Here is a 14,575-nt window from a genome sequence, read left to right as displayed (position 1 = left end):
TTTTGCAGTTTAAAAGCTTTTTATTCCAATTTAATTTATATTTGAGTGGATTTGGCTTAATTGGTGTGTTAAAAACCGTTCACATCTGCTCAGAAAACTTATAAAACCAGCTATATATTGCTCCTCAATAAGAACAGTGTAAAATGTAGTTGACTTTTTGCGTTTAAAATTCCATTTTAAAACAAAATTCTTTGGAAATCCAGGTTTCAATTTTGTTGGGAATATGAAAATTTCAAAAGTTCGAATTTTATTACTTTTTACGGCAACCGTAGTCAACCAATAGTGACTAAAAATCGCTGCGCAAAGTTCCACAAACCTTTAAATCACTAGAGAAACGCTATTTAAATTTGGCAATGAACATAGTATTGAAATGACTACGCACAGAATCTACAATTTTGTATTATTTTATTGTTTTATCTCTTCTGGTTCTAAGTAGGACGGCTTGATAGCGTTTTAAAAATTATTCGTGTATGGAACATGGAACAAAAGAATTTGAGCAAATTGAGGCCATTAAAGAGACTGAGTAACTAAAAAAATAGCAAAACATCATCTAGTGTTGGAGTCATAAAGACGTTTTTGAGCAACGTTTCTTTCATAATATGGAAAAAATAGTAAATTAGACAAAAAGAGCATTTTAAATATTTTTTTGGGCGGATGAAAAATAAGTGCAAGTTTAATTTGAATAAAAATACAACTTATCTGCTGATATTTTTACCTCATTTGAGAGCAAAAAAGTCGTTGAATGAAGACTAAAATAGGTGAAATACATATAATTGTGCAAAGTTGAGATTAACAGAACAAAATTGATCTATAGCACATGATTTGCTTTTGATTCCAGTTTTATTGTTTTTTTCTCTTTGCACAATTTTTAGAATTACAATCTTCTAATTCTGCGTCTTAAGTTTTTCCTGACATCTAGATCTCGACTGGAACACCATTTTCAAATTTTAATTTAATTCCGAGGCAAATGTTTTCACATTCAAATTTAATTTTTGCAGGAGCTTCCTGTGGACACGCCGGGAGGCGAGCTGGCAGCAGCGTTGAAGAATACGCGGCACATCATCTGGCCGACGCAGGCCAAGCTGGAGAAGGACGGCACCAACTTCTGGATCCGTCTGTGCTTGCTGCTGCCGGCGCGGCGGCCCCTGTGCGCGCCGCGCGCCCGGGACCGACCGCCGGCGAAGACGCAGCTGCCGGCGAACAATGATCTGCAAATGAAGAAACTCAACCCGGCCACCTCTACCTCCCGCGAGTCCCTTGAAGTGCTTGTGTAGGGAAAGACACTTTTGCTGCCGTAACGCGAGCTTATCAGTGGTGGACCTGCCAGTTGGTTCTCTTGTTTTACCTCTCATCTGATTTTGTGCTTTTTGTGACTCGGAGTTCACCAAATCTCGTTTCCGATTGAGTTCTGCAACGCTGAGCTGACTGTGTAAAAATAGTCGAGTTACGTATTATATAAAATGAGATATTAATATAAATATATATTATATTTTCCCGAGTTGATTATTCAGATTGGAAACTCACTGTTTTTTTTTTTAACAAAATGCCTCCACTGCTCTCTGGAATAAAATGCAACCATTGCCGAGGTTGAAATATGACTGATCTCTCGTTTGCATTTTTTCAACTATATAGTTAATTGGCTCTGAAAAAAAATTGTATAATCAACTGGAGCGATAAATGTCAAATTCTACGTCCTCTTCAGCCAAAACGATCTGTTTCCTCCCTCAAATAATGCCTTCTTCGTGCACTTTTGAATCTTTCTTCGTTAGCTGCTAAGGATCATAATTTATTTAATTTAAGGGATCTGTCATATTTCTTTTGCGACACTGCAAAAGGACTAACAAAAAATGAGTGTGTTCGATACATATATAATTGTCAAAGTCGATGTGACTGCGTGTGTTAGGATATATTTCATAAAATACAGTCGGTCTTGAATAAATAATTATCTATAAAGTATCTTACAATATGAGGAAGCAGTTTAGGAATATCACGATATTTAGTAGGCTATATTCATACATGTGTATTCAATCCCATCAATGTTTTACTAGGTGTACCAATGCAAATCTTTATTCCATTTCAAGTCCCCGTGAAGTGCGCGACTGCCACAAATTGAAATCCAATAACATTCAAAATTTGCCAAAATCATTCACTTCAGGGGACGCGGTTATCATCTCATAAAGCTACGAACGTTCCAATGCAACACAAATATAGAAAATTGATGCTGGCATTGATCGATACTTGAGGATTTTTGGCCAGTGCTGTTGATCTTATACTTAATTGAACTCGAAATCTGATCGAGAAGATTACGCAAATCTCTCGTTCCCTTATTAGCATAAAATCTCATCTTTGTAGTTTACGAAACCTTTTCATTGAGCGCAATCTCAAATGTAATTTTGAACTATGCGTTTATTATTGCATATATATGTATTTGTGATTTTAAAATGACGAAAGTGTGAAAACATAATCAGTATGTGTAATAAAAAAAACTTATAAATCGAGAACGTGCTCTTTCAATGTCAATTTAGACACGCGTCAATGAATTAAATCATTTTTATTTGCTTGATACGTCATGTCACTGTCAGCGATATTAGATTAATATCTGAAATTTAACCCAAAGTACACCAATGAAACTTCTCATTGTCAGTAACAAGAGGATTTTCCTATAACATATCATGATTGATTGGTTTAATTTACTATTTGTCATAACCACCGCAGGCAGTAAAAATTTTATCGTAAGTTGTAATTTAGTACACTTACAGCAAAAGAGGATTAGGATTAGCGTCTTCACATACAATATCTATACTAAAATGATTCATTTTTAATAAGGTGTGACTGATTAGGAATGCGTGGTATAGGATGCAAACTACACACGCTTGCCCACTCTTAGGAGCGGTGTGCGAAAGTGTTTCTCCTGCCCCCTTGCTGATTTGCAAGCCTGATTATTTGAATTAAAAGGGAAGATCCGAATGTCTATCATTCCAAACAGAGACCTCGTTGAAGAGGCAATACTGGGATCAAATCCTAGCTTTAATAGTATGGTCCATATGTCACCGCCGTTATCAGGACGAAATATTTTCCCCAATTGATGACAGGAATCGGCTCTTTCTTATTGGAGGAGATTAGCTAATCAAATGTGCAATGTAATAATTACGAAGAAACAGAAGCAATCGCCTTGATAAATAATGATTAACTTGGCTATAAGCATTAAAGCCAATTTCTTTATTCAACATATCAACGCCGCGGCTTCATGACATCAAATTAATGCGACCCGAGTTTCGACTTCATCGTCTCAGTATGACGAATTTTGCATACCTCTCATTAATTATAGCAGCTGCCTCTCCTGCGTTTGGTAATTTCTTTGACCTCTCCACCGGCGGATATGCTGGGTTGCAATTGTGGTGCTCTTCGATTAGCCCTTTGAACGCCAGCTTCTGGACGGAAGAAAATGCCTCCTTTTACGCAACTTCCAAAACGGGACCATTGACAGGTGGGTCGTGTTTTATTTAATTTTGTCTTTATATATTGAATATAAGACATAGACATTATAATGTGGAGCATATATTCAACATTGCTATATAGATAAATTTTTGTAGGCTTGGTCTTGAAGAGTAAGAGAGGAACGCAATCGTGCTTAACAACTCTCAACTACATTTCTGTACAGCGAAATTACACATTTCAAATGAGTGTATTCATGCCAGCTGCACAAAATACAGGACGGAAAATTTTCGTGACGCTAGTTGATGAACACGATGAAAGAATAGAGCTAGATACCGTTGAAGATACCTTTCAGACAGCAGGATGGAATTTAATTAGTGCAGAGGTGCCACAAACAATGATGTTCCCCAAAAATTATAAGGTATGAGATTTTTGAAAAAGAAAATCACTCAATATAATCTTTATTGTGTTCGTCATAAACTATGTAGACCGGCCTTTGGTTTATTATGTTGGTTCTCTTTCCAAAATTTATTGTTTACTGGTCTCATCAATTTTTAGACTTTTAAAATATAAAGCAGCTCAAACATTAAAATCAAAGCCAATAAAAATATTTATATTTATTTTCAGATTGAGATTTTAGTAACAACAGATATTGACTTTGTGGCATTACGGTGGTTTGAAATTTCTGACAAACTTACTACAAATGAGGGCACTGTCTCCGGGATAGAACCATATATTTACAAGCTGGATACACGTGAAGAAACAACTACAGAGGAGACAACCACAACAGAGGAGACAACCACAACAGAGGAGACAACCACAACAGAGGAGACAACCACAACCGAGAATCCAACCACCACCGAAGATCCTACAACAACCGAGGGTCCAACAACAACCGAGGATCCAACAACAACCGAGGAGCCAACCACAACAGAGGAGCCAACCACAACAGAGGAGCCTACCACAACAGTGGATACTACCACAACCGAGAATCCAACCACCACCGAAGATCCTACAACAACCGAGGGTCCAACAACAACCGAGGAGTCAACCACAACAGAGGAGCCAACCACAACAGTGGAACCTACCACAACCGAGAATCCAACCACCACCGAAGATCCTACAACAACCGAGGGTCCAACAACAACCGAGGAGCCAACCACAACAGAGGAGCCAACCACAACAGAGGAGCCTACCACAACAGTGGATACTACCACAACCGAGAATCCAACCACCACCGAAGATCCTACAACAACCGAGGGTCCAACAACAACCGAGGAGTCAACCACAACAGAGGAGCCAACCACAACAGAGGAGCCTACCACAACAGTGGAGCCTACCACAACAGTGGAGCCTACCACAACCGAGAATCCAACCACCACCGAAGATCCTACAACAACCGAGGGTCCAACAACAACCGAGGAGTCAACCACAACCGAGGAGCCAACCACAACAGAGGAGCCTACCACAACAGTGGAGCCTACCACAACAGTGGAGCCTACCACAACCGAGAATCCAACCACCACCGAAGATCCTACAACAACCGAGGGTCCTACAACAACCGAGGAGCCAACCACAACCGAGGAGCCAACCACAACAGAGGAGCCAACCACAACAGAGGAGCCTACCACAACAGTGGAGCCTACCACAACCGAGAATCCAACCACCACCGAAGATCCTACAACAACCGAGGATCCAACAACAACCGAGGATCCAACAACAACCGAGGAGCCAACCACAACAGAGGAGCCAACCACAACAGAGGAGCCTACCACAACAGTGGAGCCTACCACAACCGAGAATCCAACCACCACCGAAGATCCTACAACAACCGAGGGTCCAACAACAACCGAGGAGCCAACCACAACAGAGGAGCCAACCACAACAGAGGAGCCAACCACAACAGAGGAGCCTACCACAACAGTGGAGCCTACCACAACCGAGAATCCAACCACCACCGAAGATCCTACAACAACCGAGGGTCCAACAACAACCGAGGAGTCAACCACAACAGAGGAGCCAACCACAACAGAGGAGCCTACCACAACAGTGGAGCCTACCACAACAGTGGAGCCTACCACAACCGAGAATCCAACCACCACCGAAGATCCTACAACAACCGAGGGTCCAACAACAACCGAGGAGCCAACCACAACAGAGGAGCCAACCACAACAGAGGAGCCAACCACAACAGAGGAGCCTACCACAACCGAGAATCCAACCACCACCGAAGATCCTACAACAACCGAGGGTCCAACAACAACCGAGGAGCCAACCACAACAGAGGAGCCAACCACAACAGAGGAGCTTACCACAACAGTGGAGCCTACCACAACCGAGAATCCAACCACCACCGAAGATCCTACAACAACCGAGGGTCCAACAACAACCGAGGAGCCAACCACAACAGAGGAGCCAACCACAACAGAGGAGCCAACCACAACAGAGGAGCCTACCACAACCGAGAATCCAACCACCACCGAAGATCCTACAACAACCGAGGGTCCAACAACAACCGAGGAGCCAACCACAACAGAGGAGCCAACCACAACAGAGGAGCTTACCACAACAGTGGAGCCTACCACAACCGAGAATCCAACCACCACCGAAGATCCTACAACAACCGAGGGTCCAACAACAACCGAGGATCCAACAACTGAGGATTCAACCACTACAGAGGCACCAACCTCTACGGAGGAACCGACCACTGTACCGACAGCAACCACTAACACCCCACCGCCCTCATCAGGCAATGGACAAAGTTTTCCAGATACGTGGAGTGTGCTTTTTGGTATATCATTTGGAATGTTGTTGATGTGTCTTGTTTTCTTCTCGATGTTATTATGTAGGTGGGTTTACATGAGGAAAAAGAAAATCAATCGTTCCAATGAGGAGCCTTATATGGCACCACTGCCCAGGCTTGAAGTTATTTCGGAAAGAAACAACTTTAGACCAGGAAGGATCACAGGATCCGGTTCGCCATGGCTCAATGCACCTAGTCAAAATTTGAGAAGATAATATTTAAAATGTATTTAGCATATTTATTAATTTTGGTCTCACGCTGTATAGAATATAATATATTCTACTTAACATGTTCAAGTCGAATAAGGAAAAAGACTCGTGTCCTGTTACCAATTGAATAAAGTGATAATTGTCTATGTATATGTTATTAGTAAGTGTGATTCATGTTTTAGGTCCGAGTTGTTTTTTTCACTTCTGAAATTAATTTTTTGAAATATTTGGCATCATTCAGGGTAAAATTTAAAATACTAATTGGGTTAAAAATTACTTTATATTTTGAATCTTGGAACCTGCATTAAATTTGGCACCTTTGTAGCGGCGTAAAAATATAAAAAATGCACATGACAGACAACCTGCGCTGCAAGACTGCTTAGCGGTACAGCTTCTCTCTCTCTTGGAAAGGCATGCGTTTGAGGGATCACCTATTTTTGTGATAACAATTAATTGTTTTGGTATATTTAAAATAAAATGTTTTATGTAATAAATTTCATGAAAGCTGTTTTATTTTTAATCTTGAAATTTAATTAAATCTGACACTAGAAGAGTCTTTTACCTAAAATCCACTGCAATCAACTAAACAGAAAGGCAAATTTTAAAAAGCCAATGGCTCGCATTTTTGAGTGCATGGACAGCGTAAATTTGTATATGGAGCATCTGAGTTTTGTTTTGGGAGTCTGGTGTGGTCTGGATCTTTAATTAGTGTGATATTTGGATTTTTGGGAGGACCGCGAAGGCTACAACTTTCTATGGTTTGTACCTTTCAGCATGCATGAATGGATTGCATGGGGTGAAAGTACGTAATATGGCATTTCAATAAAAGACCTCGATGTGGAAGCAAAAATTTACCATTGGTCCATTTTCTGGACTGAGCTTATCCCGCCGATAATGAGGTGAGTGAACCCACATTATTTTTCGCGAAGAGTTTTGGAACGCAAGATTTCTCGAGTTGCTCCTACTCAGAGGAATGCAAGCACAGGGTTCACTTTTTGGTGCAGAGGGGTCACTTTTTAGTGCAGAGGGGTCACTTTTTGGTGCAGAGGGGTCACTTTTTGGTGCAGAGGGGTCACTTTTTCGTGCAGAGGGGTCACTTTTTCGTGCAGAGGGGTCACTTTTTCGTGCAGAGGGGTCACTTTTTGGTGCAAAGGGGTCACTTTTTCGTGCAGAGGGGTCACTTTTTGGTGCAGAGGGGTCACTTTTTCGTGCAGAGGGGTCACTTTTTGGTGCAGAGGGGTCACTTTTTCGTGCAGAGGGGTCACTTTTTAGTGCAGAGGGGTCACTTTTTGGTGCAAGCACAGGGGTCATTTTTGTGCTGCAAGCAGAGAGGATGCACAAATCAGACGAGGTAACCCGATTAAATTAACCAACTCGGCAATTTTTTATTCATATCAACGCACGCGTTACTTCAATTGACAAAATAATTGTAGTGAAAAGGCCTTCATAAACAAGGCTTCAAATTTAATCTCTGATAAAAACTGATTATAAGAGGCAAACCGTGAAAACAGATCTTTAATCACCGTAACGCAACAGAGCTAGAATAACACCACAACGTCCTCACGATAACATTTCAAGAATATTGTCTGAAAATGACGATTTTCGCGTTTGTTTTGTTAATGGCAGCCGCCAGTCCAACCTTTGCCATATTCTATGATCTTTCAAACGGCAACCCAGGGCTTCAATCACCGTGCCCCCCTTCCAACCCTTTAACGGGCGTGTGGACAGAGGAAGATGCCTCTCTTTACGAAACTTCCTCTAGTGGACCTTTGACAGGTACAAAATTTTTAATTTTCTAAAGCGGGAATGTAAAAATTATTCTATTTTCGTAGGGCTAGTTTTAAAGAGCGAGAGCGGAGCTGCATCGTGTATCAGGACACCCGGCTTATTTGATGTGTACGAAAATTTCACGTTCCAAATGAACGTGTACTTACCCGACGCCCTGAATGTGAGCAGCACACACAGAAAAGTGCAAGTCTGGTTGGTTGACAGCCAGGATAATTCTGTGATTGTCACCGAAATGACAGGCCCGTCCAAAGCAGACTGGTATACCGTTGAGCAAGCCTTGCCACCAGGCGACTATCTTAACCAATATTATGTATGCATAATTAGTCTTTTTTCCGAAATAGAAAGAGAAATAATGAAAAATTTGGCTTATAATTTCAGATCGAGATATGGGCGCACTTGGATATTGAATTCATTGCTTTGAGGTGGTTTGGACTTTCAGACGACTCATCTTTATCGACACCAGAACCACCGACGACTCAAGAAAATACCCCTGAAGGACTCTTTTGAGCTAGTATAATTACTGGGATCATCGGGTTAATTAATTCAAACCTAATTTGTAAGTAATTTATTCGCACGGTGCACTGAACATTGCGTCATTGTTCACGTTGCATTGCATAGTTATTTCTATTTTGGCACAATTAATAATTAAAAACTCCATTCAAAAGTGTTTTGCCTCTTTAATTGTATGCAAATTCATCGGTCGTAATATTTTGCCATAAGTTGTGGTGAAATGCTCTGTGCAACAAATAAAGATAAGATGAACTGATTATTTGTTTTGATTTTTTTTTTGCGAAACCAGCAACTTAATTGTTACCAAGACCTGTACGTAAAAATTATGATAAAATTTAGCGTTTGCTGCCTATACGTGAACACAAAATCATACCATATTTTACTGTTTTAAATCCAAACGAATATCTCAACCTACTTTTTCATTTAGTTAATTCTTTCAAATATTATTTCGCTTGTGACACTATCAATCAAATTTGCGTCAGAGTTTAAAACCCTTTTACTTTTAGATTATTCTACAGCTTTTGATTGGTAGGAGAGTTGGTTGAAGCAATGACTTATCAACTGCGATAAGAAAAAAATCTCTTTGTAGACATTGGCGGGACATGCAAAAAATTGAGATTTTGAATGTGACCGAGAAACTGTGCTATTGTCATATCTAAAATGAATATCACAGCAATCTTGAATATAAACGTTTTCAAATCATGTATAGGCTAAATCTTTAGTTTGGTTTAGTACCGAGAAAAAAAACAGACATATTTCACATTGAGGTTTGGTTTACTGCGAGGCGCTGATTTTATAAAAGTACCAACAAGCTACACGCAGGAAATACAGATGGCACAGTAAGTTTTCTCCTGTGGTCCCGGTCACCAAAACAAATTCAAAATATGAAAAAATGGGACTGTCTGGTTTCAATAAAAATATGTCTACATATTTAAGCTACTCACAGCTTTATTTCTTATTTAATCTCTAGGGCTATTAATTTCAGACAAAAAACGAAATTTTTCTGTTCTTCATGATAAGTCATCAAATGAGCAATAATCAAGCAATTTTAAGCCTGCTAAACCCAACTTGAAACCGTCTAAACCTGCCAATCAGTCTGAAAACTGCTACTAAAAGCTACTAAAGATAATTTGGCATTAAGCTTGTCTACGCATGATTTTCTCTTTAAAGTGGAATGATATACTGGGCAACAATTGAAAATTATTTAAATTGTTGGATGCCATAAACAATTGATCGATTAACAATTTGTTCAACAATTTGCAATCATAAAAAATGGACCTTCCTACAGTAAAAATTCAAATTTTGCCAATTTTCTCCAAAATTTAGAGTGCTCGAACATATTTTCTTGGCATATTCCGATTCCTCTCGTCGAGATCTGTCCAACGGTGTATGCCACTTATTGGGGAAACTCTTAGTTTTGAAATTAAATCGAATTTCAAGTAAGGAGACAGCCATTACCATTTGAAAAGCACGGCAACTTTCCAGCCAATTTTCCCGAAAAAATCAGTGCTTCCTAGGTCAATTCAGGCTTTAACTGAATCCTAAGGGACGAGTTTATGCATTGGCAACAAGCATTTTCCAGGCTTTTGCAGTATCATTCCTCTTTAAAAATAAATAATAAAGCATAATAGATGTGTGTGAGTCCACCAACAATGTACAATTTTGTAATAAATTACGCGCGCCCTTCTTTAAAGAACGACTAACTACGCTCACACTTTATAAGGCGCCATCTACCGACCGCAAGATATAATTAATGCTCTTTAAATTTTCTTCTTGAACAAGTTGTCATCAAGTGCACACGCCACATCATGCGCGTTCTTCTTTACACTTTTTTTTTTAAAACACTAATTATATCCCCATTATCATTGTAAATTACGAATGGAGCCGAAAATAAATTTCAATTGTAGTTTCCTACTCAATGATTTGAAATTCCACATTGTTCTTGAAATAGATAGCTGTGAGAGCATATTAAAACAGTGAAGTAATTTAATAAGTTAAGCAACCTGCACTACACTTATGCTTAGCGGCACAGTTTCTCTCGCTTTGCAAGGCGTGTTTTCCATGTCTGTCACACTCTGGGTTCACAAAAACCCGTGTTTTTTTTAAATCAACTGCTTTGCAAAAAACTGTTTTTTCGATTTTTTCACAATTTTGCGCATTCTCCGAAACGCATGCATTTTTATTAAGAATAAAAAAAACTCGTGATGGATGACCAAAAGTAAGGATTTTTACAAATCAGTTAAAATGCCACTGTGTTCACCAAAAGACCAAAAACTCTAACAATAATCGTAATTATCCCAAATTTCTGAATTTCTTGTCGTGAACTATGACCTTTCCGGGGTTAAATTCGGAGTTTTTCCTGCTGTTTTTTTGCGCATTGAAAAATTGGCGCACCCTGGTCACACTGCACTGTTAAAGATAGAACGAATGCTCTAGAAGATGCTTACTACGTAGAGTTGTAAGTAAAGTACAACTGTGGTCTGTGGTGCAAGCTATGCCTAAAAATGAATGATGACTCTATTTTAATCATTGAAAGATTGAAAGGCATCCGCGTGCAGCTCAACTATTCTTGGATTAAGTCACGCGCACTGATACAATGATATCTCTCTCCTTTGGGGTGAGATTTTTTCGCATTAATCATTTTAAATTGACACCAGAAATTTAGACTGCCCTTGATTATTTTTTGATTCACCGCTTACGCTGAACTGGCCTAAGACGACTGGCGCCTCTGGAACCAGCCATGAAGTTGTTAAAGCTATTTTATAACACCGTTTGTTCGTAAAAAAGTTAACTATTCGTTTTAATCATTATTATAAAAAAAATGGGCATTGGCTTAGCAATATAGTGGCATTTTTACATTTTTATAAGTGTTTGCCTAAAAATAACTCCTCATGAGACAATGTAGTAAGATACTGATAGTTGCAAAAACACGCAGCGTATAGATTTCAACTATAATATTGTACAATAAAAAGTACTAAATACCATAAGCGATTAACCTTTATAGCAGTCATGTGTGCTGTGCAAATATCCAGTGCAATGACACCATTAAAATTTCATCATTTCAAATTTATAAAATGATATATTGTTCCTTATTTCTTTTTCCGATTATTATGTAACACACAGAAATATATAGAGGTGTGAAGCTATTTTTATTTCAGAACAGTTAGTAATGCTGATATCCAAACTAATAGACTTCTATCGCAATTCGCAGTTATAATTTCTAACGTGATTCTAGCACAATCGATCAAATTGTGTCATGATTTTAAATCCCCAGGATTAAGTTGTTAATGCTAGACCGTTAGAGCTGCTTCCATTGAGGAATTTTGAGTGACGGGACGAGTGTGGAAAATTGACGAGGAACTTATCTTACGCTGAATGATAAAAAACGCACGCTCAAAGAAATGCGGAAGAGATAATCAACATTTTTTTACTTTTTGCAGAATTTTCCTTCAAATTTCATTATCACTTATTGAATAAAATAACTGTTTTCTAATTTAAAAGAAAGGAATGTGTAAGGTTACTTTTTTAATTGGAACAGTAGCAACGTTGCTTCATTGCCGAGTTATCTATGAAAAAGCTTTCTTCTTTCTATACTGTACAATGTACAATGTACAATAAAAATGTTTTGTTCGCGGCAGATTAATTTATTATGATTTTTCACATTTTTTTTGCCTGGGACGAAATTTTTGTTAAATGCGTAAAAACCACTAATCAATCAGAGATAGTGCTATGCCGGTAGAGCGCACGCTGGAGGGAAGATGAGGCGTTAATAGATAAATCTGATTATCTTTCGGCAATACCCCAATCGGTAGGAAAGCGCCTTCACGCTCACTTGCTTCTTGCCTGCTTCTGCCAACGATGAAGTCCTTCCCTTTAGCTATTATTTGTTTGATATCTCTAACATGTCCTGTCTTTGGAGAATTTTTTGATTTTTCAAATGGCAAACCAGAAGGCCTTAATTCAAATTGCCCTCCATCAGGCCCTTTTCCCGGTACATGGACAGAAGAGGACGCCTCTCAATATGAAACTGCAACCAGTGGCCCGCTAACAGGTACCGTTTGTTTTATTATTAATTCCTTTAAAATTGTCTTACAGAATTCTATTTTTTATAAATGAAGCTAACAAAATAAACGAGTTAGGAAAAAAATCTCAAAGGTTTGAGAGCAGCTTTTCTTGTTGCAGGAAAAGTTCTAGTGAGTGGGAGCAGAGTACAATCCTGTTTAACAACAGAAAACTTCATCGTAATCGAGGGAAATTACACATTTCAAATGAGCGTGTACATGCCTGCTGCACAAAATTTGCTGTTTAAAATAATTGTATTTATTTTGGATGAATTTGACACAAGCACTCCAGTAACAATGATGAGAGGTTCCGACCAGAATGAAGACTGGTTTTCAGTAGATGTGACAGTGCCAGCATCACTTACGTACCCTAATAATTACAAGGTAAGAAAGTACATCGTGCTTTTGATTGTGACCGCGCAGAATGCTGTTGCAATGTTTTTGAGATTTATTTCGGATTTTTTCATAGCACAAGTAAATGTTTAGAGGCCTCGTCAGCCACGTTATTTTAGGGTGGCTGCTGAATTCCACCCCAGTTGCTTAGCTTTTTTACTGTGGCACGGCAGTAACATTTAAAATGAATTTTGGCGGTGTTTAACGGCCCGATATGACCGCATACTAATTTTTTCTCCAAAACTTTTCGATTTTTTCGGCGTTTTTGGCTCACGGTGGTTAGCGTACGAACACGTGGCCCAGAAAAGGATCGACCGACTGGCTGGCAATGAGACCTCTAACTTCTTTTAAAACCTGCACAGCAGAGTTAATTTAAACAAACTTTGGTATGTATTTATGTTTCAAAATATTTTTTAGATCGAGATTTGGGTGACTACCGATATTGATTTCGTGGCGATTAGGTGGTTTGGAATATCAGACGAAACTCTTCCTCCGCCAGTAACTCCCAGCACGACCACTGAATCTACTACAGAAAACTCAACCACAGAAAACACAACCGAGACCTCAGACTCAACTGATATAACGACTGAAACTATTACCGAAAACACTACTGACACCACAGAAGAAACGACTGACGCAACAACTTCAGGGATATCCGACACGACAGAGGGGACGACTGAAATTACAACAACTGAAACCTCTCAAGAAACAACCCGCTATTCCACAGAACAAACAACAGCGTTTGTGACTACTGAGGTTACTGAGACGTCTGACACGACTGTTAACACTCAAACAACGACCGAAACTACCGAAAATGAGACCACAGAACGGACAACCACAACCACAACCGCGCCGCCGCCACCCCCAAGCGATGAGCAAATGTTCCCAGAGTTGTGGAGCGTGCTCTTTGGAATATCATTTGGGATGCTGATCATGTGTCTCATTTTCTTATCAATGTTTTGCTGCTGGTGGATTATTATGGCCAATAAAAAGAAATCGAACCATTCTAGAGAGGAGCCATACATGGCGCCACTGCCCAGGCTTGAAGTTCTCTCGGATAGAAGCAATTCTCGACCTATGAGGATCGCCGCATCCGAATCAGTGTGGGACAACGGACATAGTCGCAACTGGGCTAGAAGATGATTGAAAAAATTTAACTTCTTTGCATTCTTTGTTTTTAAGCGCTTGGAAACTTTTATAAAAATGGTATTAATTAATTTACCTTGATTGACCTTAAATATTTTGTTATTTATTTATCTTTTACATGGAAAAAATGGGGTATTGGAATATAGAGAAACAAACCAAAATTAAGTAACTTTTGCTCAATGAAAAAACTCTATTGGTAGAAAATTGTTAAATAAAAATTCTTGTGATAT

The 14,575-nt window shown here is 39.1% G+C and overlaps 3 protein-coding genes across 3 annotated transcripts in view; all 3 read left to right on the top strand.

Annotated features, from left to right (window-relative positions):
- LOC135935488 (interleukin-1 receptor accessory protein-like 1-A) overlaps positions 1-1,533 on the top strand; it is a 34,858-nt gene extending 33,325 nt beyond the window's left edge. The window contains exon 9 of the mRNA XM_065477872.1: positions 999-1,533. Coding sequence (XP_065333944.1) covers positions 999-1,274 — 276 coding nt within the window. The 3' untranslated portion in view covers positions 1,275-1,533. The remainder of the gene's footprint in view (positions 1-998) is intronic.
- A 1,711-nt stretch (positions 1,534-3,244) lies between these two features.
- On the top strand, positions 3,245-6,599 carry LOC135937309 (mucin-2-like). Its single transcript, XM_065480455.1, has 3 exons — positions 3,245-3,487; positions 3,594-3,856; positions 4,063-6,599. Exons 1-3 carry the CDS (start codon positions 3,262-3,264, stop codon positions 6,451-6,453), a joined length of 2,880 nt encoding a protein of 959 aa, XP_065336527.1. The 5' UTR covers positions 3,245-3,261; the 3' UTR covers positions 6,454-6,599.
- Positions 6,600-7,861: 1,262 nt separating this feature from the next.
- Positions 7,862-14,439, top strand: LOC135937484 (uncharacterized). The gene is made up of 6 exons (XM_065480636.1): positions 7,862-8,223; positions 8,280-8,545; positions 8,614-8,657; positions 12,558-12,796; positions 12,928-13,190; positions 13,617-14,439. Exons 1-6 carry the CDS (start codon positions 8,040-8,042, stop codon positions 14,340-14,342), a joined length of 1,722 nt encoding a protein of 573 aa, XP_065336708.1. The 5' UTR covers positions 7,862-8,039; the 3' UTR covers positions 14,343-14,439.
- Positions 14,440-14,575: the final 136 nt, after the last annotated feature.

Source organism: Cloeon dipterum, chromosome 2, assembly GCF_949628265.1.
Source record: "Cloeon dipterum chromosome 2, ieCloDipt1.1, whole genome shotgun sequence".
Lineage (NCBI taxonomy): Eukaryota > Metazoa > Arthropoda > Insecta > Ephemeroptera > Baetidae > Cloeon > Cloeon dipterum.
The sequence above is the reverse complement of the archived record's forward strand: the minus strand, read 5'-3'. Positions and strand labels throughout refer to the sequence as shown.